The sequence below is a fragment of the Temnothorax longispinosus genome, chromosome 12 (assembly GCF_030848805.1).
Source record: "Temnothorax longispinosus isolate EJ_2023e chromosome 12, Tlon_JGU_v1, whole genome shotgun sequence".
Classification (NCBI taxonomy): domain Eukaryota; kingdom Metazoa; phylum Arthropoda; class Insecta; order Hymenoptera; family Formicidae; genus Temnothorax; species Temnothorax longispinosus.
The window spans coordinates 13,852,097-13,877,378 of record NC_092369.1 but is presented as its reverse complement, the minus strand read 5'-3'; the positions used below and the strand labels follow the sequence as shown (position 1 = coordinate 13,877,378).

Sequence of the window (25,282 nt, the reverse complement as noted above, 5' to 3'; positions counted from 1 at the left end):
GTCATTCCGAGTCTCTAGGGAATTTGAAAAATTCGATATTATCCCGAACGCGAGAAAAAAATATCGCGACAATAGCGATCACGTGACGAGTGACGACGACGACGCTTTAGGTTAGGGGTTTGTTGTCGTTCCTTGCACACTTGCAGTTGAATATTTAGAACGTCTCGTCTTTTCTCTTCTTCTCTCCGACGTCAAATTATACATCATCTCTTTCATTTTAATTGCGTAAAGTGTGATGTAGCGTAGCTGCGACAAACGCGGAGAACTTGTCATCGCGGATCAGCTGTTCGCCAGCTGATCGCCCGGATCGCCGCGCCGCGAGCACGTGATCGCTCGGGATTACTTGCGAAAATTATTAATTAATCGTTCTCTTAATTGCGAGTCACTTTCGTACGGGGCACAGCGTGTTGATCGCAGCGTTGATGCACTGGATGCACAACGTAATGAAGTCCTTCCGCGAAGCCCTCGCGAGCGCCAGCAACATCCTGATTCTAACCGGCAGCGGGATCTCCGCGGAGTCCGGCGTGCCGACCTTCCGCGGCGCCGGCGGGTTTTGGCGCAAATACCAGGCGCAGAGCCTCGCGACGCCGGAGGCCTTCGCGGCGAACCCCTCGCTGGTCTGGGAGTTCTACGAGTACCGCAGGCAGCTCGTGAGCAAGGTCAAACCGAACAAGGTAATTCTAAAAACTAAATATACCGGGTGTCTCAGACCACCCGTATCACCCAATTTATTCGTAAACGCAACATTTTAGAAAAAAATGTTCCAGACCAAAGTTGTATGGTTTCAAGGGGTACGTAAGATGGTGTCATTAGTTTCACCTTGAATAGTTGCTTGAAGGTCACGTAAAGGTCACCTTCAATTTTTTAAATAGAACCACCTACTTTTTATTGCATATTCTTGTAGCTTATCTTGAGGGCTTCCCAAAACACTATAAGAAAGTATTTTTTCATTAAGAACTTTTGGAATTATAAAGCTTGAAAGTTCTAGTATTTTGACATAAAATACAAAATATCTTGTAAAACATCAAGTTTTCGGTAATGTTACCTTAATACTTTTATGCACAGAATAATGAGACGAATCAATTGATATGAAAAAAAGACATAGTTGCTTTTAAGAAAAAGTATGCAGATGCGTGTTGCAAATTACATATTTTTTCTTAAAGGAACTATACTTTTTTTATACCAATTGATTCGTCTCATTATTCTGTGCATAAAAGTATTAAGGTAACATTACCGAAAACTTGATGTTTTACAAGATATTTTGTATTTTATGTCAAAATACTAGAACTTTCAAGCCTTATAATTCCAAAAGTTCTTAATAAAAAAATACTTTCTTATAGTGTTTTGGAAAGCCCTCAAGATAAGCTACAAGAATATGCAATAAAAAGTAGGTGGTTCTATTTAAAAAATTGAAGGTGACCTTTACGTGACCTTCAAGCAACTATTTAAGGTAAAACTAATGACACCATCTTATGTACCCCTTGAAACCATACAACTTTGGTCTGGAACATTTTTCTCTAAAATGTTGCGTTTACGAATAAATCGGGTGATACGGGTGGTCTGAGACACCCGGTATATGACATCAAAGAGACAAAAATTAGCATTAGAAGCAATAGCAAAACAACACGTTCATTATCCTTAGGCGCACGAGGCTGTGGCGGATTTCCAGAAGCGCAAAACAGCGGAGGGTAAGAAGGTGTCGATCGTCACGCAAAACATAGACGGTCTGCATCAAAAAGCCGGGGCGACAGATGTGTTGGAGCTGCACGGTTCGCTTTACAGAACACGCTGCACCAAGTGCGGCAACGTTGCCGTTAACGAGAACATTCCAATCTGCCCAGCGCTGGCAGGAAAAGGGTATGGTATGCATGAATCCTGTAACGTAGTCGCAGATAGTGAAATGCGAGACGGGACTATCTGTGCGTGGGGTGCTTCTCGTAGATCTCATGATCTCTAACATGTCTGAGCAGATCTCCTGACCCGAGCATTATGTCCTCTGATATCCCAACAGAAGAACTGCCACGTTGCGAGGTCAAAAATTGCGGCGCGTTGCTGCGACCTGATATCATATGGTTTGGGGAACAGTTAGACGCGAACGTATTGGAGAAGGCCTGTGCGTACGCTCATTTAGTAAATATAACTGTACATTCTACTTGTATAAAATATGAAAAAGCGATTCAGAGAGAAATCAAAACGTATAGCCTTTGATTAAAAACTTGGTACTGCGTAAGGTACATACCAAGTAACGTAAGGAAATAAGATAACTAAAATCTATTTATCTCACACGCGTCAATTCTTTTAAACTGCAGTTGACATTGTGGAAACGTGCGACGCTTGTCTGGTTATTGGAACTTCGGCGATCGTCTATCCAGCCGCTATGTTTGCGCCACAAGTAGCGCAACGTAATATACCGGTCGCCGAATTTAATATAGAAAAAACGCCAGCCACGAGACGAGTGCAGTAAGTATATAAAATCTCTTGTCAATAAAAAAATCTCGCTCGAATATTTATGTAAAAGTATTCGCTGAAATAGCTCGCAAGTTTTTATACAACTTTAAAATAAAAAGATCTACAGATATATAAATATAGGTATCACAATATAAAATATAATTTTTATCTTTTTTATACACGCATGCAGTGTATCTCTATAATTATTTGTTGGTTATATGCATCACAGTCGCTCTGTTTCTTCATGCTTTCGCTTACGTCCTTTAGAGTTCACGTCTGACTGTAACAAAAAAAAAAAAAGGAACATGTCACATTTGTATTGATTAGATAATAAGCCAATAATTCTTGTAGAACAACACTTTTTAAAAAGCGACGTATTTTACAGATACCACTTCCAAGGTCCTTCTTCTATCACTGTGACAGAAGCATTGGCGCCTTAAAAGGGTTGGAATATATAATAAAATAATACGTGAGCTCCTTTATAGCACAAAAAAATGATTACCTCACAATAGCATACTTCTGTATTGAGTCCAAGCTGATTCAAATAATCCAACCATAATTTTTGTTTGGTTGACAGCGAATCACCCGGACCCTTCACTTCTACAATTTTGTACTGGAAAAAAAAAAACAAAAAAAAAACACATTAGGTTACAGTTCGTTGGAACTTGAGTTTGGTAGAATATATGCCATTCTTCTCTAAGATCTGTTTTATATAAACTCTTAAAATTGTACATAGAAAAGATTGACTTGCCTGTTTTGTACGTGCGTTCCACACAAATATATCTGGAAAGCCAGCTTTCCAGAGTGGGAAATTATAAATGAGTCGTTCGCAGATTCCAACAACACCCTCCACTCCTAAGCAGAATGCTACTTCCTGAAAACAAACGTGTGATATATTTTAGACACATCTTATTTTATAAACTTTGTCGGTTACTTACTTGGAGGCTGCTACTGTCGTTAAAAATGTTACCCTGAGCAATAGACTTGTATTCACAATGTAACTCGAATTCACGCTTCAAATGTTTGCTCAACTTTTCCGAATCGTACTTTCGAACCATCTGAAGCTTCATGTCGATTTGCTTTTTCCTATTCTTATAAAATTCTGACGAATACAGATCCAACGGCGCGTCCTGATACAACGACACCCAAGCGCCGGGAATTTTCATGTCATAAATCTCGTCCCAAAATAATGTAGCGAATAGAGTGATTGGAAAAGCACCCTCGCAATGCATGCCCTTGACATATCCCTCGCATTTGTAGTAATATAACGCCAGACTTTCAACCGAGCCGTATGTTTGTTGGTCTACGCCGTTGCTGATACGCCAAACGCTCTTCCTCTGTGAAGCGTTACTGGAAAGATATGATGTACAGATATACATCTTTTATTTATTTAAATAGCTTTGATTTAATTCATATGTATCTTACCCGCATAACGTTCCTTTTATCGTAGTGGAATTTGGAGATGTAAGCTGCGTCCTAAATCCGTTGTCCAACATACGTTTAACGAAGGCTTTTGCATGTTCGCTGATACCAGATTTTCTCTTAACAATCTTCTCTGCTCTGTCCAACAGGTCTAATCTATCAACTTCTGTCAAGCTCTCATACGTCATCGCGTCCGATAGTACGGCGACACTATCTTCAAGATTCTTCCGGTGAACCATTTCTATCTTGATCAACTCACTGTACCACTGACCTTTTCTATGTTTCATGTGACAATCCTGATTTATTAACATTCGCAGAAATTCTATCGCCAGTGGCATCGTTTCCTTCATCTTTTTAAATGCATCGATGCTTTTGCTTAAGACTTTGAGCCACATGTAACCCGGCATAAAGTGCCTGATGTAATGAGGTAAATTAGAATTTTGAAGACTGAAAATGAATACGATATCAAACAACGTTGCTTTATTATGATACGTTTGTCTTTGAGAAATATATTCCGTCACGTCACGTTTTCCCCTTACCTTTCCGACTCCATTTTCATGAAGAGCGGCAAACGTTGGCGCGCGGCTAAAGTTCCAAGCTTCCGTACAGTCTCCCATTGCTTTTCCTCGATAGCACTTAATACATTGGTTAGCGTACTTTTCGCCTCAATGTAACTGTGAATTACGTTCAAGTTTCAAATTAAATCAAGATAAAAGAATGATAAATAATATATATATATATATATATATATATATATATATATATATATATATGAGAATGATAAAAAAATAAAGCCACGCACCGTAACAGATGTCCCCGACTGGCAAAGATGGGAAAGTCACTTGTGGTTATTTCCGGAAACTTTATCTCATCTGTCTCAATTCTTAATAACATTAGGAATAAATCCACCAACGTCTCGGTGGGGTCTTGACTAGGTATCAGCAGCGTAATCGTTCTATCAACCACTTCTTTCACTCTGGTGTTCAATAATATGCAATCCCCCAAGCGTCTCGCGACCAACGCGCGTAATTTAGAGGCGGGAGTCGCCATTCCAGGAAACAATGATTTCGTTTTGCGGCAGAATTTCAAAATTGATTGTATTATATTCTCCTTTTTTCCACTAACGTTGATCTTCGATTCCTGACAAATCTTGCGAATTTCATCGACTTGCAGCAAGTTTAGTAAAACGGACAGGTCTTCCTCTTTCGTGTTACTTTGAAAAATAGATCGCGATACAAGCTCGTCGAAGATCGGCTTCAAGTCGTTGGATATTTCATCGTACTTAATGTTGCTTATCCTGTGCCACGTGTGCTTCCTCTTCAGCATGCGTATGAATAATGCTTGCGCAGGTTTTTGAAGGGTGATGAGCGAGAATATCAAATCCAGCTCGTCCTGCGTGAAATATCCGCAATTGATTGGATTGGAGAATACGGTAACAATGACTTGGAAGAAATGCAGCGAATACATATCCGTAGGTACGACCACATCGTTAATCTCGTATCTCGTCGTAACTGTAGTGTCTATGGGATTGTACTGGTAGTTAAATCTCCCGTTCGAGTAAGCTTTCTCCAGATCAATGTCCGTGTTAGCGATGGCTCCTTCTTTGGCCAAATTTAGATTATTTATCATTACAGATATCGATTCCACGGTTTTGTCTTTGAACAATTTCCTTCGCGCCGTCTTTGCGCGTCCTGGTGACCTGTCTAGCGCGTCTTTTATCGGAGACGCGGTCTTTGGCGTGAACTTTGCGCCACTGTGCGACGTAGGAGTACGTTGTTGACTTGTGATGGGAGAAGCGTGTTCGTCAACAGTTGGCGGTGACGTTACTATTCCATTTCCCGTAACTTTCGTTGGACCGTTATACACATCAGCTTTGGATGAACGCTGGGGTGTCTCGCTGGCTGACGAGACAACATCTTGCTTTTGTTTTTCACTCGTTTTGCATGAATACGCGTGTTTTTCCTTCTTCTTACGTACACAACAAGTTGTCGATAAATCTGATACTTGTCTTCTTTTCTGTACAACAAGAAGTAAACGTCGTTATATTGTTAATATAGACCACGTGTTACTATACTCATTAGACTCTATGTCAGACACTGAATGACAGTTGTAAACTTACCATCTTACCACGCACTGGGCTTCTGACAGTAGACGACCTTTTGACATTTACACTTTCAGGTTTCTTGCTGCTACTCGTAACTTTATAGAACTGGTCTATCCTGGTTTGTGCCATCGTGTTGGAAAAATGTTCAGCTTCAGGTTCAGGTTAATCAATCGTCAAACCATCTCACGTCACTCGTGACAATTTACTTATATCGTCATGCATCGATGAAATAAACTGCAAAGGAGACTCGGCGGCATGGACTCGAATGCAAGCGCATTCCCAGACACCTGGAGGAACGAACGGAGGGTCAATCTGCGTCAATCGTTTGCTCTCAATCCTTTTTTATTTCGTTCGTACATTATCCTATCCTTAAGTGGTACTTAATTTAAACCATAGCGGATCGACCAAGGAAATTACATTATTTACACAGTCCATACAAATCACCGGCGGTTACAAGTGTTCGCTTGTTCGAAAGCCATACGGATCCGGAATCGTGGATCGTGCCGCGGTCGAGAACCCAAGTATCGACGGCGTTTTAATGCTCTTTCATAATTCTCGCAGCTCTTCCCGTATATTTTCAAGTTAAAGCTTATACTCGCGAAGGACGTCGGAATCGGGCTCGGGCGGGAACCGTGTGAAGCCTAGCGAAACGGTGAGTCCCGTCGATCCTCGAGCCTTACCTTATAAAGATAAAGATCCAGAAGTCGCGTACGTACGCCGGAGGAAAGACTAAAGGGATTGTAAATCCGCGAGACGCGTCTCGGACGTCGAAAACCACTGCATAAAATCAAACTCGGCGAGCGGGTGACTGTGCGTCATGCCGCCGCGCAACGTCGGACAAGTTAGGTTAAGTTAGCCTCGCCCTCCGCGGCCGCGCAGATGCGCCGCGCCGGGTCTCGCGTGGCGGGAAGCGAGCGTAGCAAAACGCAAACGTAACCTGCAAAAAGAGACTCGGCGATTATTTTTAAGATTATTAACGTCGCAATGTAATGATAATTCGGCGCGATAATTCGATATATGAAATAAATTTACAAAATTCGATATATGTATATATATCGGCGCGATTCACGCCGATATATAAAAAGATTACACATTGTTTTTATAGATGTAAACCATATATACACGTCTATGGATGTAACAAAGTTTATAATAAATGAAAAGGACAAAATGCCAATTTATAGAAACTTAGCGATCGAATAAACACTTAATGCAATTGCAATTCAATACGATAATTTATGTAAACTGTCCTGCTAAGGAAGAGTGTAATAGCGTTTTTTCTTGGCTGCACTACCGCCCTGCACTGCCCTGCACTACCCAATAGCGTTGCACTAGTGTTGCACTAGTGTTGCACTAGTAGGCGATAGTGCAGCCAAGAAAAAACGCTATAATATTTACAAATCAGCAAACTGAAAAAAAAAAACAGCTCAAAAGTCTTTAATAGAACCATTACGATCCATGTCTATTTTATCAATCAAACTTCTTTGAACATTACTTCTAGAAATCATTTTGTGGAGCAAAAATTACAATATTTATATTGTAAAATATTAAAAAAAAAAAACAGACGGCATTTCCTTAGTAGAGCAATATATATAAATATATATGATAGAATATACATATATATATTGTATATGAAAAAAATTCTCGTCAGAAAAATTCATAACATCCGAATTAAAAAAAAAAAGATTATAAAAGCATAGATCCTGAAGAGCTAGGTAAGCTTTAAAAAAAAATAGAAAAAAAAGATTGATAGCGCAATCGGAATTTATTTTAGCAGGTCCACTTTGTTCGGATTTTGTCTCCAAGTGTAATTCTCTCACGGCTGAAACGTAAGAGACGCTCTGTCTTCTTTTCTCCGTTTAAAAAGCACACAAGGAAACGGGACTCGCGCCTGTTAAAAGTAACGTTTCGTTGCCGCGTGGCGAACGCAAATACAACCGAATTTCAGACTCTTATTAAATTGCATTCGGCTCACCGAGTTACTCAGAGGTATTGTATACAGCGAATTTGTGACCTAACGCGCCGCATTCTCTCTTTCTTTCTCGCTCTCTCTCTCATTTTATATATTTTTATCTTTATTCATATATATATATATATATATATTTATGTATGTCGTGTTTGCATGTACAGAGCTTACGAGATGCGTCACGTGTATACGTACATATGTATATACGAATATGTACAAGTCATCTAGCATTCGTCGATCTCTTTCTTCTCCCGCCTCCTCGGAATTACACCCTAGTTAGAATATATTTAATAGCCAAAAAAATGCAACCCGTAAATTGACTTATAATATATACATATATATATACACTCACTCACTCACTCACTCACACGCATTCACGTGGTTATATCCGCTACCTCGCGCGTGCCGCGTTTAATCGCAATGATTACGAATAATTAATACTTAGGTCTCTATACATAAGTTGCGGGGAAATGCAAACTCATCCACCAGGTAACACCTCTCCGCGTTCTCTGTCCTAACAATAATAAAGATCGAGATGTTATATCTCGCGCTTGGACTCAAGTTCTCACGAGGAGAGATCTTCTCGTTCCGCGATCAACCGCGCGTGCAAAAACTGAAAACTTGGAAACTCGGAATAAACCATACGATTAATTCGGGAACATAAGTAATAATAAGTATAATAATTTAATATAAATGATTTTTATGTGTTACCGCGAATAAAGTCTCGATAAATCAAATGTATGTTTCGCGACGTCGAGGGGTGTTAACAGGCGATGGATTTGGATCAGACGACGCAGACGTGTCGTGTCGAGGAACAAGACGAAGGGCCGTCCGGAGCGAACGTTCTACGGGATGTCCTGTAAGTCCAGCATCATAGTGTAACGCCGTTAGTCCTGAACATGAGCCATATGCTTCTCGATCGCGTAAAGTGTAATTTTATATATTGAGAACGATGATGGATATATATTGAGCAGCTGTATTACATAAAAGCTTTCGTCTTACCCGTTTAATTCTTTTTTTCCTACGATGCTGGACTCGTAGAATATCCTATATGTACGCGATAGAGCTCCCTGCGTCTCCTTTCAGTCCCTCCGCGCGCGAGTCCTCTGACTGTACACGTGTTCTCGTCAAGAGAGAACGTACTCGCGCCTAAAGTTTCATACGAATCGGAGCTTTGGCTGAAGCGTCGTCTCCGTCTTTCTCTCACTTTTTTCTTCTTATCTTTTCGTTCCGATCGGACCTTCCTGTGTCGCACAGCGACGCGGAAGCCCTACACCGTATTCACAGAATAAAATACACGTATATAAGTAGATATACACATCGTGCCTCGACGCGTCGGTCGATATTAAATCGTAAATCTGTTTAACACGCAGAAAAAGTGTTGTCGTGGAGCCGTCTTGTTTAGATACCGCTACTGACCGGTTTTAAGCTCACTCCTCTCCTCCCGACAATCTCGTTTCTTACGCGCAAACCAGCGGCTTAGCATCTTTTCGCCTCGTCTCATCTCGTCAACTATCCGCTCGGAATATTTGCATTGATCGGTCTTAATTTCTACTTACATGATACACTATTGTTTCTCGCGAATGCAACAAATTGGGTAAACACGAAGTCTCACCGTTCGAGATACGACTGATCTCTTTATCTCGCCTCTCGCCTCTTTTTCCTCTTCCTCTTCTCTTTCAGTTTCAATGAAATTTTCTCGGCGCGTCTTTCAACGGTATAGTCCGATCGAAACGAAGGTTTTTCTCCTGCGAGTTCTACAGACGAACGCACCTCGCGGTCTTATGCCGCAGTGGAATTTCGTGTTTGCCAAACCAGAGAAATGTAAAGCGAAACTCAGTCTTTGGTTGGAGCGATCCTCAAATCTCTATTCTCGACGTTTTATTTAACTTTAATGGCTATCGGATTACCTTTAACATTAATAAATTTTATATAAAAATCCATATACATCCGCTACACCTTGTTCTTAAAGCGTTCCAACTAAAATAAACGGATTACTTCTCTTTACAAATACATTCTCGAATCCTCATTTTCCCTTTATATCTTCTTTTCGTTCACATAAAGTCGCTCGTTCTTCTCAAAGTCATTTGGCGGAAGAGTTATCGCTTCTTTTCGTTTTCTATTCGAGGCGTCGCTAGAAATCTCGATAGCAGTTGTATGTATGCTGTATATTACGGTGTCTCTATTTGTGTGTGTAAGTTTTTTACGGCAAGCAAATAACGTTTATAAAAGCTAGATGCTACGAATATACGAGAGCAAACAAGATGGAGAGAACGGAGGAATTTCGGTTTCGCGCGCAACAGTGAGTCTGAGAAAAACGAGAGAAACGATCAAGTATCTAAAGAGTATGTACAAACACGTGTCAGAAAAGCGGATCTCACAAAAGAAAAGTGCACGTCCTGACAATATACAGGCGAAAAAGTGTGAAGATCTTAACAAAATAATAAGTATCTATCCAGGATAAAATTTCTTTATTACTCCTCCTTTCTAAAATCCTCTTGAAATTCATAAATTTTCATACACATTTCGCTGTGCGTCTACCACAACAACGTTTCTTTTTTTTTTTAATTACAGTTATTCAGTTAATTACCTAAAAGTAAGAGATACAATAAGCGTAATTATTTTTATATGTACAATATATCTGGTTTTTTTTTGTTTCATTTTATTACGATTTCGAGAAGTCTCCCTATGATTTGTGTAATCACTCGCACCATAATCTTACTCCCCCACCGTTCTCGCGTTACGGCTGGCGACGAATCGTTTTATGGCTCGCTACCGCGAGACCAGGCGTTCACAGATAAATCAGAAATTCCATGTTTTATACCGTCGATTATACTCAATGATCAGTGCCTGCGCGCGTTTCGATTTGCAACAAATAACAATCACGTGCTGCGTAATCTCAAATTTATAATCCACTCTTGTACGCGGTTATTCTGTTTGTAACGAGAAAAAGTACAAATATCAGTATGTCAAAGAAGAATATGAGTCGAGTGTGACTATAGAGGGTACAAAAGTGATTCTGTTCTCTGCAAGGCATTCTAACCGAAGAACCGTTCTGACCTCTTTCTCTCTCACGTAAATTTGTTATCGTTAATTTGGAAAGGTCATCTCGTTTAGAACACCGTATTTATAAAAATAAAATATACAATCGGCAAATCGGTTAAATCGCAAAGATACTCTCCTCTCTCGTTTCTTTTATATGCTTCTTACATTAAAACACTTTTTTTTTTTGTAATCTGATGAAGAAGGCAGAAGAGCAAGTGGTGTCCTATAGAAAGACTAAGAGACGAAGAGAGTCGTATTACATGTCACCCATATTACATGTAGAAAATCCAGGATATACTACGTTCTTCTTTTTTCGCGATAATTTTCGAATATTTGTCGGCGAAAGTATACACATTTTACCTAAAGGAAGGTTGCGTCGATTAAATGTACGAGTACGAGATTTTTTGCTCGAGTCGACTCTGTAGATACAGCCAAGATAATTTCAGTTCAGTTGTATCAACAGACTCTACCTCTCGAACTTGGCGGCGAATTACATGTACACGGGTGAAGGGAACGAATGTATAATGTCACTTGTGTATAATTTGACGTTGCCTTCTCGGAGGATAACGTTGAGATACCTGTCCAAACGAGACGGTTTAATGGCACGCCCGAATTTTATTTGCATGCTCTCACGATGCCTGTAACATGTGGCGTAACACGTGGCAAGATTCACACGGGCTTTCAATCCCGACGTTCATGTCCGCGAGCCATAAGAACTCTATTCTACAAATAAGAACACGTATCGAACAGCTTTCCGACGTTTACGTAAATCTACGGTAGAATACCGAGTCTGTGAGAGGACAGATAAAAGTGTGATATGAGGTGCAATATTGTAATAGCTTCTTGCTTCGATCTTATCTCGTTAAATTCGTTTATACGGGAGAGATATATATATGTAAAAAAAAAAAAAAAAAAAATCACGAAATAAATTCGCGCATAGAAGAATACATGTACAGTTGCTTAAATGAATCTGCCTTTAGAGACAATGAAATTTAACCGCTTGTATATCTACTTTGCCAAACGCCATTGCTCGTAGTATTTCAATATTTTTCTAACATCGATAATAATAATTTCAGTCACTGATGTGAAAGACACAAGTATTCTTATACGTTGCCCCCGGTGAGCTTTGTAGATTCTAACACAATATAAAAATGATCCTTTCGCGCAAACAAAAATCCCGTGATACAAGCTTTCCAAACGCAACATTATTAAGGTTACATTACATTATAATTGCATATCGGTCGGATAATACGCGGCGATGGATATGCAGGTATCAAAATGTACATTTTGGCGATTACTGGAGAGAAAGAAGGGAAAAGAAATTCTTTTACGATTACAATGACTTAATGCTATCAAAGATTAATTGATAACAGTAGCTTCGATATTTCACAGCCTGGAAGCCTTTAACGTAGTATTATATGTATGTATGTATGTATATATATATAATATATATAAGGAGCATTACACTATATAAAGTCATACAATACTCGCGAACCGAATCTATATACATTATTGAGAAAAATCGTACACTTTCGTAAGAAATTAATTAATCTACTTTCCTTTCCTGTAACTGTTACCTATCTGGAAAGCGACGAGATGTAATTCGAGCATACTATTGTACTTACAAGCAGATTACTATACAATCCCCGTCATTGCTAATATGCTTTGTATCTATTTTTCATACACGGTTGCGGAGGAAATTATCCAAAATCATTTTTTTTTTCCAAAACAACGATTATCTGATTTTAGGATAACTGAGACACGTTCTAATTATCGAATACACGTCCACACGCAAAGCTTCTATATTCTCGAGTGTTTTATTTTTTTTATGACAAATGTTACGAGATATGCAAAATTAAATAAACTTTTTCTCTTAATAATTTATGCGGCACCGGACACCGGACTTTTAATAATTCAATAATTAATTATTAATGCTGTGTCTGAGAAAGCTTGCTGCATTGTGCGCTCAATTATTATATGATTGAACAAAAGTAAGCGTAAACTGATAAATGAGGGATTTCAATATCAAGACAAACATTATAGTTTGCGTCTCGAATTCCAGATTTTCCTTGCATTGAACGAACGAGACTCTTGCAGACTATTGTCACTAAAAACAACGGACGACAAGTATTGCACACTATACTTTGACAAGTAACTTAATTATACGCGTAATCTTTTATTTTTTTTTTACAGTTAAACTTATTCGCGAGTCAAGACCCACGTTGTCCTGGACTACATATCATTCCCTATTTTTTAAGACAAAGACCAAAAAAGGAAAAACGAGCACTGTTATTAAAAACGCTAGTGCTAATTTAGGACAATCGGATAGATTAGTTTCGGAGAATCTTGTATCTACAGAAACAATGGCAATATTTTTCACACGGCTATCGATCGTATTTAACGGTAAGTTGGTTATTGGTCGTTCAATGAGCAAGGAAAAAGATAATTTAAAGAATACGGAGCACGATCCCCCAACGGAGAGAAGAAAAAGAAACTTGGTACTTGCATTAGAATCCACGCTATCGCTGATTAGCGTCGCCATAACAAAACAACTGATCGGAGGAGCACGTGTACCTAGCCGTATCGCTCTTTCACGTCAACGTAGCGCAGTATATCATCAGTACGCGTCCGATCTCTCGCCCGAAACAGACATCATAGGCAAGGTAAGAGAATTAGCGAAGCCCCCAGTGACGTATTGGCGGCAACAGGGGTGCCGATAGCAGGCATCATGTCACTTCCATCGCCAGTGAATTTGTTTTGTTCGCCCGTACAAGCTGTTGCTGCTGTTTGCTGTCGCACGGCGAACTGTCCACTCCATCCACTTCCATATCCAAACTTTCACTACAATCAAACGAATGAAAAATCAGGACAATGTTAAAGTTGCAGAACTTTGTGTACGATCACGCCATTACGTCCCGGTTATTGAATGCTTTGTCACGAGGCTCCCGGTTCCTGGTATCATTCGAACGAAAGAAGATTCGTTAACAAAAATTCTAAATTATAGAGTTATAAAAGATAATGGATTACCTATTACTATTAAGCGTAATTTCCCCGGACGTTGGGACCTGTGGCGCCTGATTTTGCGTCTGTTGCTGCTGCTGCTGCTGCCTCGCGAGGCTCGCCAATTTACTTTGCGTTATCAGGCCGGGTAACAGATTGGACGGCGGATGCTTCTGCGGTAGAACCAACGTGGACTGTTGGTTGTTCACGACGTGGGTGCTGTTCGTCAGATTGTTAGAGTTGTTTATGTGTGGCAGCGGGCCATTCTGGTGACTATTGCCCAAGTTTGTGACGTTACTGCCGTTGCCGTTGCCGCTACTACTACTACCACCACCACTACCACTGCCTCCACCGTTGCCGCTACACGTGGTACTCGCACTAAACACTCTGACATTTGCACTACCACCGGTACTACTACCACCACTGCCGCAGCCGCTACCATTCCTATTATTTATCGGACTAGTCAAGGATTTCGAGAGAATGGAGGCAGCGACACTGTTGTTCGGCACGTGTCTGTGTTGCTGCTTGGGCTGATGATTCGATTGCGTGTCGACCGCGGCACTGACACCGACAGTGCATTGCGTGGACACCGTACTCGATGCCACGGTGGCTTGATTGGTCGTACATGCGACGACGGAGGACGACGGAGAAATCGACGAAGAACTCGAACAAGTACGTACAACACTAGAACCACCACTGCAATAGGTAAGCCGGGTCTGCTGTGTCGTGGTAGGCGGCGCGAACAGATTATTCGTGAGCGGCGTCACCACGAAATGTGAACTGCCCAGTTCGCCGTCTGTCCGTGATTCGTTCACGCTGCCATCTGAGAGACCACTGCTGACGGACGCACTACCCGTACTACTATTCAGGCCCGCCACTGCAAGCTCAAAGTCCGATACAGTGTCCATTGCGAAGTAATCCGCGATATTAAACTCCGACGTAAATGGCGATTCGTCACCCGCGCGTTCCGGCTCCACCTCGATGCATATGGACGTCGCCTCGGGTGGGAACGGGTATGGAAGCTTGGATCGAGACACTGTTGACTCTACGTCCAAGTCCGTGTCGCTACTTTCCTCGCTTGGACTATGCACCGACACAGGCGGAGTCTTTGGTCGAAAATGTAACCTGCCAGACAGAAATACAAATGTAAGAAATGTGATTAAACTATGTAAAGATTATTCTTCTTTCGTAAATAAAATAAATAAGCAACAAGATTTTATAATTTACTAACATAAATAATAAAATAACCTAACCTAGCTTGATATAATTATATTAAAAGTGTACCACTCTTTTTTGACGGTGGTCGTCGCTGTGGCAGTCGCGTTCGAATCCGCTGTCTCCCGTTTGGAATCGTGTATCGTGAAATCTAAAGTAGACCACATATCATCCATATCGGTGCAACGATCTAGTATCACTCTGCAACGTGTCAATAAAACAAACACAGTCAAATAAATGTTTATTTATCTCACGACATTTATCACATCGGTAGACACATCGTACCTGCCACCACGACCAATTCTCCGTCGTGCGAAGCCAATACACCTTGGTACCGGTTTGTTAATGCTAGTCAGCGCAAACCTGTACTTTTTATCAGCAATACCGCCTTCGCTTTTATCACACCAAGGCCAATTTCCAAAACCGCCTGATACAGGCTGCAAAGAGAAGAATGTTAGATTTAAAAAAATCTTGAGAATAAACTGTCAGACTATTTCTATATATTAATGACCTGTCCAGAGTTGCACGAACACTTACGGCTTATGGAAAGAATTCTAGATTTAAAACGTGTCGCAACACTACCAGATATAGATTGATCCCAATCTGGCAACGATCAATTAACAGTAACGACAGTTTAATCAAAATATACCCAATAAATAAAAATTTTAAAACAGACGGCGTATTAAACAACTAACCGCTCATTTACCATATTTATTTGTCTAAAAAATAATTTTCGATAAAATATTGCGATAAATCATAAATAATCAACTTTCATTACGTCTTCAACTTAACGTTTTACCAATATTCTTCGCATTTATTCAATTAATGTCGTACCAATAACAAACTGAATAAAATGAATATCCTAAGGAAAAAAAAATGTAAAGCGACTTACCGGTAAATAAGAGCTATTCCTATTTCGACGAAAGACGAATTGACCCTCGTCTGCTGCAGTGTCTTCGTCATCGCGGTCGGAAGGTAACGAGGGCTGAGAGTGCGAATGAGATGGAAGCGGGCTATCTTCATCCGAACTGATGAGCGGGTCCAGCCCACTTCCGAGTACTCCTGGGCGATTTCCTCGGCCGCCACTACCCGTTCCACTGCGAATACCAATGTCGTCCAAACTTGTTCCCCTGCTATCCGTTTTATGTTTCCGCTTTTTGTACTGTCTCTTTTCTTTCCTGGGCACTACTTCGTCCTAAATTAAGAGAGAAGCAACGTTACGTACGTAACAAATGGAATGGACGATACCATTCCGTTGAAACATTTTAAGACAAAGACAAATAAAGTTTCAAAGAATATCGCAATTAAACGTTCTTCTTAAAATCGCGACACATACTTTACAAACTTTGTTCGTCCAATTTTGATGAACGCCAAACTGGTTGGTAAAGAGTGGAGCAAACGCTGGTCTCGGTGCCTTTAACGCCGACACTTCCGCCAATATTTGTCCACTGAAGTCTTGCGCTTGATACCTGTGTCAAAATTGGGTGTAAAATTCCTATTTAATAAATACATGTAATGCATACATAAATGGTATCGTCATCGACTTTATACAAACCGTTTCTCATAAATCTCGATCGTGAGGTGCAGATGTTCCCGTTTCGTCTTTTCTCGGCGTTTCACCATCTCCAGGAGCGTGACCGCTCTACTAAGATCTCTACGAAGCTTCAACATTTTCTCGTAGCTGGTTTCGTCGTTCTTGCGATTCTTACGTGTTTGCATTTTCTCCGTGCGTCGTCTGAACGCCAGATATGGATTGTTCGCAGCCGAGCCGAATCGATTCTCCGTTTTAACCGTTAATAATAGGGGATGTTGCTGTGTGGAAGATAGATAGTATTATTAATATCGCATTTGAGAACGTGATTCAGATCAACACCCGGAAACTCCATTGAATTTATTAAGAGAAGAAAGGAGGAAACTCGCAGGATAAACGTTGTGTATGCGTTTTTATATCCTTAATGAATAATAAAAGTGTATAAAAGCCAAGTAGAGCAACATAACCTCAAAAAACACAATGTAAAAATATGATGCTTACAGTTTTGAGACGCTTGTTGAGCCAATAGTCGAACACCGCGATAATCAAATCGTCGTCCTCTTTCAAAAGTGCCTTGGCTTCGTTGAGAGTAACTACAGTTTGTCCTGAACTCTTCTCCAGACGATCCATCATTTCCTCAAATTGAAGAGGAGTCAATTCCATCTTACGGCTTTGCAGCGCAACCCATTTTTCGTCTTCCGAATCCATATCGTAGTCTGGTATGTCTTGTTCCATAGCAAAGGCTGCAGAGAGAGAGAGGGCAAATCCATTAATTATTTGTCCCGAAAAACAATATGAATAAAAAAGAACGTAATAAAAAATGACGTTTTAACGCGTCCACTTACGTTGCATGTGTATTAATTGGCGAGGCAGCTTATAATCAGCGGGATATATCTTGTTATAAGCTTCCGCATCTGCCAGATCGGTTACTTCAGGAGTAGGAATGATTAGACCCGTGCATATCGCTCTTTGAAGATGATGTTCCTGCGTAACAAAGAATCATTTAATTAATATCGTACTACAATCATCACATTATTACACATATGACTCCAGACGACAATGTATTTACAAAAATGTGCTCGGTACGTGCTTAATAACGAGTTTAAATCTCTTCAACAATGTAATTTTATTAGATAAAATGCATTCTAAACGATTTAGTTTGACACATCTTTTCTTCCGAGTGACATAATTATACATAATGCCAAATTATGTACTTGTTAAAGTAGAGCGAGTAGTCTGATCGCTATAGCAATCACAATGTTTACCTAATCCCATCTCTAACTTGACGTGACACCGTCTATCGAATTATATGTATATTACGTAAAAAAATGATGATACGTTAATCGATAAATCGATAACGTGTAACAAAGGGTTCGGAGATTATGGGAGGTCTCTCGATTCACTGTGCAAGCGTTTAGCGTGACGCATGCAACGGAATCAACAAATGAAATAAACAGCGCATCCGTTTTGTAGTTTCCCTGTAGAAAGAAATACTGGAGTATCGTCGTTTCCAAGTTGCAGACTCTTGCACGTGGCGGGGGCCGTGTCTAAGCGTGTCACGACTGTCAGGAAGAGAAACGCTTGACATTTGGACAGGAGGCATATAGGCACAGGAGGCTGGTGGTGACGCAGGGCGGCGCGTGGGCTCGCGCGATTAACGGCGAGCCCCGACGTTGACATCCGTCGCGGGAAATAGTGCCGGGAACGGGAGGGCGCGGGGAGGACGGTCGGGAATCGCGGGCGGGATGGTACGTGCGTTAAAGTTGGAAAATGAAGAATTTTCCAGGGTGCACGACGACGGGCGGGCCGCCATCTGCCGGTTGTTTACGAAATTTTCCGCCGTGGGTAAGATGGCGGACGGGGAAAACATGCTGGAACGAGATGCTGGACGTGTTCCGACTTACGCATTCCTCCTCCTTTTCCATGCCGCTGGGCATTTGGGGCACCGCGCGGTTAATGGCCGAGTAATCTGGCAGATCCGGCAGCTCCTCGGCCATGTAGATCGGCATGGGCTTGGAGGCGTCCAGGGCGCGCGCCCTAAACGACAGCTTGCTCATCCTGAGGGCGGCTGGCTCGCGCGTGTTGACAACCAAGGATGGCTGGCCGCACCGTAAGAGGCCAGTCGGGTCGGCGCTGCGCTGGGGGGGCCTCGGGCTCGCGGAACGCCGTGGACCTGGCTATTGAGGCCTGGCTGGGGGCCCTGGGGCCGACGTACCCGGCACAGAGAGCGCTCAGGGCCTCATCGTTCCCCGGCCATCGCGCTGGAACACGGTCACTCAGTCACCAAACGAGATATATCACTTTGAAAACATGTTTGCGTGACACGGTCCCTGCTCAAAGCCATCATGGCCGACGCACAGCCATTTAACACGTTCGGGCCGCCGCCGTGCAGTACCGCGGGCCGACGCGGGCAGCGCGGGAATCGCCGCGTCGCCCGCCGCGCCGTTGTGGTTGTGACGCGGCCCGCGCGCACGCCTATTGGCCACTATTGGCCGCCGAGCTTCCCGCCCTATGCCGAGTACACACACCCGCGCCAACTCACGCCAACTCGTGTGAGACGCTCAAAAACACTTTTTCGTCTGTGACGCACGTTGTATCATTTATTCAAGTTCACTCATTGTCAGTATGTGTACACTCGCGTCTTCGAGTTTTATCCATGTGCTTTTTTATGTAAATTCACGCACGTGCAGCGTCGAGCAACACTGATCCTGAAACAAAAGTTTACAAATATAAATATTGTAGCGCGCAGAATCTTAATTTGTAAAAGAAAAATTAAATTAAATAAATTGTCTTATCCGCGCCCTTTGTCGCGGTTATGAATTTTATTTTCCTTCTTATTACATTGGGTTTAACTGTGATTGGTACAATGAGGGAAATTTTTTTTATTATTGTTACAAAGAAAAAAAACAGAAACGAGATACGTTGTTCCCTGCGCATGCGTCGCCGACGCGGGCGCTTGAAATTGGGTGGGCCGCGTCCGCCGTCGAGCGGCGCCAAATCCGAAACGAGAAGCACGGCGCGTTGCGAGATCCGTCCATTTCGGTGTTCCGCATTCGAATTAAATCAAAAGTACGCTCGTTTTGGGCTTTGAGAAAAGAAATGTGAGAAGCGGCGAGTGCGAAATACCTCGTACTAAAATGAGCAAATCTGTTCATCGACGAAGCGCTCGAAACTGTCGACGCGCGTAGCGTTTCGTCGTCGAACGGCGCCGAACGCGCGACGCGACGACACATCGTCACGTGTTGCCGCGACGGAGATCACGGCCGCCGTGGACGATAAAAAAAAATAAAATAAAAAAAGGAAGGTGGAAATTAAACGGCGTGAATGTCGCGCGCTTGATTCACGTAGCCGCCCGTGGCGGAAATCGCGACGGTCGAGTACGCGACAAGTGGCGATAAGTTTGGATGTGCGACATGATGAAGGCCGTCGCGGTTCTGTCTGCGAATCCTAGGTTATCTTACCACCTGCGCTCGCGGCTGCCGAATCTGCGCATTTCGGACGTGTCGCCAGGTAACGGTGCTCCGCACGCGCACGTCGCGACGTAACCGCGCCCCAGGACTCAGGACGCGATTCCCGTGCTCGTCAAATCGTTTCGCGTGCCACCGACGATAACCCCCTCGCGACGAGCACGTGTCGAATTCCCACTGCCACTGGCGCGCTGCCTCCCGCTACCACCGCGAGGGGGCGTGCGCACCGGGGCGGGAAAGTTCGTTCGACCCCGCTCGTATTGCGGCGCGCGCGATCCGAAAATTCGGCGTTCAGAATTGTTAATTAACCGCGAACGTGCGAAAGGATGATTTTCCCAAATGTTTTTCGTACCTCGTTATATTTATAGAGTTCTCGCAACTTTGAAATAAAAAATTGCATTAGCGCCTGAAAAATTTGCAATATATAATGTTCACGAAAAGATTGAATTTAAGAAATTTATGAAATATTTGTTGTTGGTAGCATTTTAAAAATTGTTCACTTGTTAGCAAATGTTTTTTTTTTTTATACAGGACAAGCAGATACCTTATCCAAGCTGAATGCGGTGGAAATATTAGTGGCCGACTGTGATTTATTAATACCTTACGTAAATAAATTGACGTCGGTCAAATGGATACAGGCGACGTGGGCTGGCTTGGACAAATTTATTCCACATGTGCGGGACGCGCGAAGAGATTACATCCTGACTCGTTTTTCCGACGAATCATTCGGTCTGGCCATGTCCGAGTATGTGATAGCGCAGATTGTCAATCATGAACGCGATCAGAGGCAACAGTACGAGAATCAAAGGCTCGCTGTGTGGAAACAAGAAGGCAGATTGCTGAACCACAGGCTTATACGTGATTTAACGATAGGTATCTTGGGGGTAGGAACGATAGGAAAGTCGGGTAAGTTGGAAAATAATAACTTACACGTACATCTTGTATCTGATATCAAGCAGGCGATAACAAGTTCCGGCTCTTCATCTCTTTAATATTTTCACGTAGTGGCGGAAAGGCTGAAGCTATTTGGCGCGACTATCTGGGGAATGACACGTACCGTTCCGAAAGAGAACGTGCCATACCTTGACGAGCATAGAACCGTAGATGACCTGCCAGACATCCTGAAAAATTGTGACTACGTCATTAATATAATGCCCTCGACTCAGGACACGGTAGGACTTTTAAATGGCAACGTCTTGGAACGCTGCAGAGGCAAGAATGCAGTTTTTATTAACGTGGGACGTAGTTCCATTATTAAAGAAACGGACCTGGTGAACGCTCTCGAGCAGAAGTGGATTTCAGCTGCTATTTTAGATGTGTTTGAAAAAGAGCCGTTGCCAAAAGAGAGCAAGCTGTGGAGCCTTCCACAAGTAACTGTCATTTCTTAATTATCATATAAAAAGAAGCTTTCATTTAGAACTTGATAATAACACTGTGCCTATTTAGGTAACCGTCTCACCGCACAATTCGGCCGTGACAAATTCACAAGATGTTGCAAAGCTATTCGCTACAAATTACGCTAAATACATAAACGGAGAGAGTATGATAAATGTATTTGATTTTAATAAAGGTTACTAGTTTAAGGGTTTTAGTCACAAAGGTTTTGTACGGTGTTGGGCGTAACAAGACGTGTGTACACACAATAAATATTTATTATTAATAAAAATATACATACGGATAAAAATAAACAACATATTTTGGGTATCTTGAGCTGTATATAATTGTTCTTGATACTAGAATACACAAGTCACATGGAACAATCTTACACCTACATAATTTTTAAAATATTGCGAAATAGTATAACGCCTATCGTTTTTTTTTATAGTTCTTTAAATAAATTTAAACTATATGTCAAATATAGTTGATTCTATTATAACATGAGACAAAATTCACACAAAATAAATTATATAATTTACTTATAATCAAGTATTGTAAAACATAAAGGTTTATTTAAATACGAAAGAATGAATAAACTATCTTGATATCTGAAATAATTTGATTATATTAGCAGTTTATCGACTATTAATAAAAAGTATCAAAATCTAAATAAAGATCATGTTCTTATAACATGTATATGAACACCATATATCTCTCTTCGCACGACGTTGTACACATGTGGAGGTATTAATGTAAAATATTGTGAAAATTTATAGAAATCTATTCGGTAGGTGTCTCTTCGGTAGGCGTTTCTTCAATAGGCCGAGGAGACGGTATCAAGCCGCGGATGCACAAGTCGTACACTACCTCTTCGATCTTTTTCACATCGTACTTGAGAGCGTCAAACCGTTTTCTCAATATATCATTCTTTAAGTTTAACAGCCGGAAGCCTGCGTTCAGTTCATTAACGAATGTCGCGATTTCCATCGGCCAATAGTAATGACCATTCGTGACGCTATTTACGGCGAAACGGCTCTAAAAAAAAACAAAAAACAACACGTCGTTTACGAGACTATCACGTGAGAAAATTACAAAGAATACATACCAGTTCGGCAGACAACTGAAGCAGACCCAGCAAGAAATCCTCCAGATCTAGATGGAAGCCATCCTCTCTGTTATTTTTAACTGTAAAGATGACAAAAATTATTCTTCAATTATTATAGTCAATTATAGGATGTAGAGGCAAATGTTATTTAAATGCCTGTAATTAATCAAGTATTAGAGATGTAGTTGTTATTTTTTATACCTCCTAATATTTCTGCAACAGTCTTCTTGTCGACCAAGAGTTTAATTTCAAAGTATATCACTAGAGCAACTAGAAAGCACAGTCTTTGGGTAACGAAACGCCATTGATCGTGATAACGATAATACTGATTGCTTGGTACCACTTGAGCCAGACTCGCGTATTGTGTCCTTATGTCGCCAAATATTTCTCTCGCCTTTGAACAATATTTTGACACAACTGTAATTTATCAATAACAGGTTATTATATGATATATATTAAATAAATAATAAGAAATTTATCACTAATCACTAAAAACATACTTATATTTTCCTCCATTGTGTGATGCACCGTGTGAATATTTTGCAGTGTCATCAGTATGTCCCTGGAATTCTTCTCGATATTCTTCACGATGACACGGATTTGCTGTAACAGAAAGAAAAATGTTGAAAAACTTTCGAGACATAGTTCGCTGCGCTATATAAATCAACTTGTCTCCAAGTGAGAATATTTCCAAGTTAAGAATGGCAATGCTGGTTTCTTTGCCAATAAAGATTCTCGTATCCTTAAGAATTCGTTTATTCGAGCCTTCAGAAGAAGGTGACAACAATGACACCCCACAGAATAAATGTCATTATGTTCAAGCAACAGGAATCGCGGACAAGATCGGTCGGATGTTGAGAACGTGATCGTGACGAGTTAATGAAATTAACAAACTTGATAGATTTCGCGCGATAACTTCGCGAGAAGGAATTAAAACGAGAATAGCGAAAATGCAGCGGTAAGAGGCGATCTGCTACACAACATAACCTAACGAAAGCCCCTTCCTCGAGGAACACGTTGATACGCACCTCGCGCACTTCCTGCTCGTTGTTCAGAGAGTCCTGGAACGAATTGAACATCTCCGTTATCGTAGAGGACACGGTGTCTTCCATGACTTGCAAGGAAAAGTCAAAACTCTCGCGCAATATTGGACCGCGTTGTAATGTTGTGTTGTAAACTGTAAAAACTGTTGTAAACCGCGCACCGATCAATTTCGTCAGTGGCGTCGACGCGACATCTGTAGCGCCGCCGAGTTCACTACGTCGCCAAGTAATTCGCGGGATAGCTCACAGATGGCGTCACCGTGCAGTTTTCGAGCGCGATAGTATGCAGAGTTGCAAATAGATGACGGTGCATTATTCGATGAAAGAACGTGATCGATATGCAGGAAGATACGGAAGCTCTGTGAAAAGGTAATTTTAAAAAACCTTTTATTCTCTCACAATTTATTTTAAACAATCAAATATATTTTCGTGTTTGTTTGCCGTCCCAATTTTTGCTCAAATATATAATAACGAATGAAGATTGAATTTATAACATACGAACAACTATGAAAATTGCAACTATGAAAATAATAACCAGCAGAACATTATGCGACCTTGTATCAATCGCGGGTAGATTGTTATATTAATTTATTGTGTATTTTATGGTATATTATATAATAATATTATATTCGAGTACGCGAATGAGATCTATTTTACTACATGACATGCATATGATGATGTACATTTCTTTAGAATAATCCTAGTACGTTATCATTTGATCTCTCATCAAGTTCAGTTAGTGCTTTAATTATAATTCATTATAATTGCGTATATTTCCTATCGCGCACGCTGTTTATATAAATACAGAGTTTTCCGTGCTCATCTAAATTTATATTCGAAGAATATTGCATTTTCGGCTAGTTTTCACGATCTAGCAAATAGCAAATAGCGAATACTGAATAGCCGAACGGCTGGGATCCTCGCCGCTCGCGGAGGGTCAACCGGTCAACACGCCATGGGCGGCGCGATGCGCGATGTGGCAAATGGCAAATTCGAGCCGAGCCGAGCACGGCGAGAGCGAGAGAGGCGCATCGGCGAGCGAGCCGCGTCCGCTCGCGCAAGGTCTCGTGCGCGCTCGAGGTGTATAAATAGAAACCAGTAGGTCCTGCTGTGTGCGCGCGCGAACTCAAGAAAGGCGACGGCGACGGCTGCTTGGAATTCTGCATACGAGATACGAGCCGCCCGCCGCGCAGCCTCACGCACGGCACAGGTCGCAGGACGCGGAGGATCGGGAGGACGTCACGGCCACGCATCCCTCCAATGGGGGAGAGAATTCGCGGGCGTGTCATTGATCCCGATACGCCGGCGGTTGAGCAACATCTTCGCGATCCGAGCCGAGAGGAAGGGGAGCTAGGGACTCGTTTTATGGAAAAATCCGCGCGCGCCCACGTTCACGGGCGCGATCGCCGCGTTCGACTTAACTCAGCGCGAGGAGTCAGGAGAATTTCGAAGCCGACGGAAAACGCGATGTTTGCGCACGTTTTTATTTCTTTGCCAAACCGGAAACGCGAAAACCGGCGTGGATTCCGACGAGGTCTCTCCGCGCCGAGACAAACGCTCCC

General features: G+C 41.7%; 5 protein-coding genes across 9 annotated transcripts; 2 read left to right on the top strand and 3 right to left on the bottom strand.

Moving 5' to 3' along the window:
• Nucleotides 1-115: 115 nt before the first annotated feature.
• Nucleotides 116-3,148, top strand: LOC139823062 (NAD-dependent protein deacylase sirtuin-5, mitochondrial). 3 transcript variants are annotated; one of them, XM_071795344.1, is made up of 6 exons: nucleotides 116-674; nucleotides 1,643-1,857; nucleotides 1,971-2,113; nucleotides 2,310-2,460; nucleotides 2,834-2,917; nucleotides 3,026-3,148. In XM_071795344.1, exons 1-5 carry the CDS (start codon nucleotides 423-425, stop codon nucleotides 2,886-2,888), a joined length of 816 nt encoding a protein of 271 aa, XP_071651445.1. In that variant the 5' UTR covers nucleotides 116-422; the 3' UTR covers nucleotides 2,889-2,917; nucleotides 3,026-3,148. The 3 variants fall into 3 exon arrangements, with proteins under 3 accessions (XP_071651445.1, XP_071651446.1, XP_071651447.1); XM_071795345.1 differs by lacking the exons at nucleotides 2,834-2,917; nucleotides 3,026-3,148 and having other exon boundaries at nucleotides 1,971-2,130; nucleotides 2,310-2,450; XM_071795346.1 differs by lacking the exons at nucleotides 2,834-2,917; nucleotides 3,026-3,148 and having other exon boundaries at nucleotides 1,971-2,231; nucleotides 2,310-2,448.
• LOC139823051 (fanconi-associated nuclease 1) lies at nucleotides 2,531-7,284 on the bottom strand. 2 transcript variants are annotated; one of them, XM_071795324.1, is made up of 9 exons: nucleotides 6,392-7,280; nucleotides 5,990-6,261; nucleotides 4,673-5,886; nucleotides 4,410-4,544; nucleotides 3,874-4,317; nucleotides 3,387-3,798; nucleotides 3,200-3,322; nucleotides 2,951-3,061; nucleotides 2,531-2,728 (listed from the first exon to the last, which is right to left on the bottom strand). In XM_071795324.1, exons 2-9 carry the CDS (start codon nucleotides 6,101-6,103, stop codon nucleotides 2,672-2,674), a joined length of 2,610 nt encoding a protein of 869 aa, XP_071651425.1. In that variant the 5' UTR covers nucleotides 6,104-6,261; nucleotides 6,392-7,280; the 3' UTR covers nucleotides 2,531-2,671. The 2 variants fall into 2 exon arrangements, with proteins under 2 accessions (XP_071651425.1, XP_071651424.1); XM_071795323.1 differs by lacking the exon at nucleotides 2,531-2,728 and having other exon boundaries at nucleotides 2,733-3,061; nucleotides 6,392-7,284.
• E(pc) (Enhancer of Polycomb) lies at nucleotides 6,299-20,351 on the bottom strand. Of its 2 annotated transcripts, XR_011734677.1 has the most exons (12): nucleotides 20,190-20,351; nucleotides 18,633-19,436; nucleotides 17,574-17,712; nucleotides 17,230-17,471; nucleotides 16,753-17,009; nucleotides 16,534-16,666; nucleotides 16,090-16,392; nucleotides 15,483-15,634; nucleotides 15,267-15,398; nucleotides 14,010-15,107; nucleotides 13,489-13,823; nucleotides 6,299-6,911 (listed from the first exon to the last, which is right to left on the bottom strand). XR_011734677.1 is itself a non-coding variant. In XM_071795322.1 (11 exons), the coding sequence occupies exons 2-11, from the start codon at nucleotides 18,783-18,785 to the stop codon at nucleotides 13,709-13,711; spliced, it is 2,724 nt and encodes a 907-aa protein (XP_071651423.1). In that variant the 5' UTR covers nucleotides 18,786-19,436; nucleotides 20,190-20,351; the 3' UTR covers nucleotides 10,392-13,708. The 2 variants fall into 2 exon arrangements, 1 of the variants encoding a protein (XP_071651423.1); XM_071795322.1 differs by lacking the exon at nucleotides 6,299-6,911 and having other exon boundaries at nucleotides 10,392-13,823.
• On the top strand, nucleotides 19,937-21,899 carry LOC139823061 (glyoxylate/hydroxypyruvate reductase A). The gene is made up of 4 exons (XM_071795343.1): nucleotides 19,937-20,238; nucleotides 20,727-21,101; nucleotides 21,201-21,565; nucleotides 21,642-21,899. The coding sequence occupies exons 1-4, from the start codon at nucleotides 20,133-20,135 to the stop codon at nucleotides 21,771-21,773; spliced, it is 978 nt and encodes a 325-aa protein (XP_071651444.1). The 5' UTR covers nucleotides 19,937-20,132; the 3' UTR covers nucleotides 21,774-21,899.
• Nucleotides 21,830-23,858, bottom strand: Trsn (translin). The gene is made up of 5 exons (XM_071795350.1): nucleotides 23,706-23,858; nucleotides 23,178-23,280; nucleotides 22,879-23,094; nucleotides 22,678-22,757; nucleotides 21,830-22,607 (listed from the first exon to the last, which is right to left on the bottom strand). The coding sequence occupies exons 1-5, from the start codon at nucleotides 23,787-23,789 to the stop codon at nucleotides 22,353-22,355; spliced, it is 738 nt and encodes a 245-aa protein (XP_071651451.1). The 5' UTR covers nucleotides 23,790-23,858; the 3' UTR covers nucleotides 21,830-22,352.
• Between the last annotated feature and the right edge of the window lie 1,424 nt (nucleotides 23,859-25,282).

Coding starts and splice junctions, on each gene's coding strand:
- LOC139823062 (XM_071795344.1), top strand. CDS start 423: ATGCACTGGATGCACAACGTAATGAAGTCCTTCCGCGAAGCCCTCGCG. Junction 675..1,642: donor GCAAGGTCAAACCGAACAAG/GTAATTCTAAAA, acceptor CATTATCCTTAG/GCGCACGAGGCTGTGGCGGA. Junction 1,858..1,970: donor CCAGCGCTGGCAGGAAAAGG/GTATGGTATGCA, acceptor ATGTCTGAGCAG/ATCTCCTGACCCGAGCATTA.
- LOC139823051 (XM_071795323.1), bottom strand. CDS start 6,103: ATGGCACAAACCAGGATAGACCAGTTCTATAAAGTTACGAGTAGCAGC. Junction 4,545..4,672: donor AGTCGGGGACATCTGTTACG/GTGCGTGGCTTT, acceptor CGTAATTCACAG/TTACATTGAGGCGAAAAGTA. Junction 3,323..3,386: donor ACGACAGTAGCAGCCTCCAA/GTAAGTAACCGA, acceptor GTTTGTTTTCAG/GAAGTAGCATTCTGCTTAGG.
- LOC139823061 (XM_071795343.1), top strand. CDS start 20,133: ATGTGCGACATGATGAAGGCCGTCGCGGTTCTGTCTGCGAATCCTAGG. Junction 21,102..21,200: donor AGGAACGATAGGAAAGTCGG/GTAAGTTGGAAA, acceptor ATTTTCACGTAG/TGGCGGAAAGGCTGAAGCTA. Junction 21,566..21,641: donor AGCTGTGGAGCCTTCCACAA/GTAACTGTCATT, acceptor GTGCCTATTTAG/GTAACCGTCTCACCGCACAA.
- Trsn (XM_071795350.1), bottom strand. CDS start 23,789: ATGGAAGACACCGTGTCCTCTACGATAACGGAGATGTTCAATTCGTTC. Junction 23,095..23,177: donor CACAATGGAGGAAAATATAA/GTATGTTTTTAG, acceptor GATAAATTACAG/TTGTGTCAAAATATTGTTCA. Junction 22,608..22,677: donor TTCAGTTGTCTGCCGAACTG/GTATGTATTCTT, acceptor GTTTTTTTTTAG/AGCCGTTTCGCCGTAAATAG.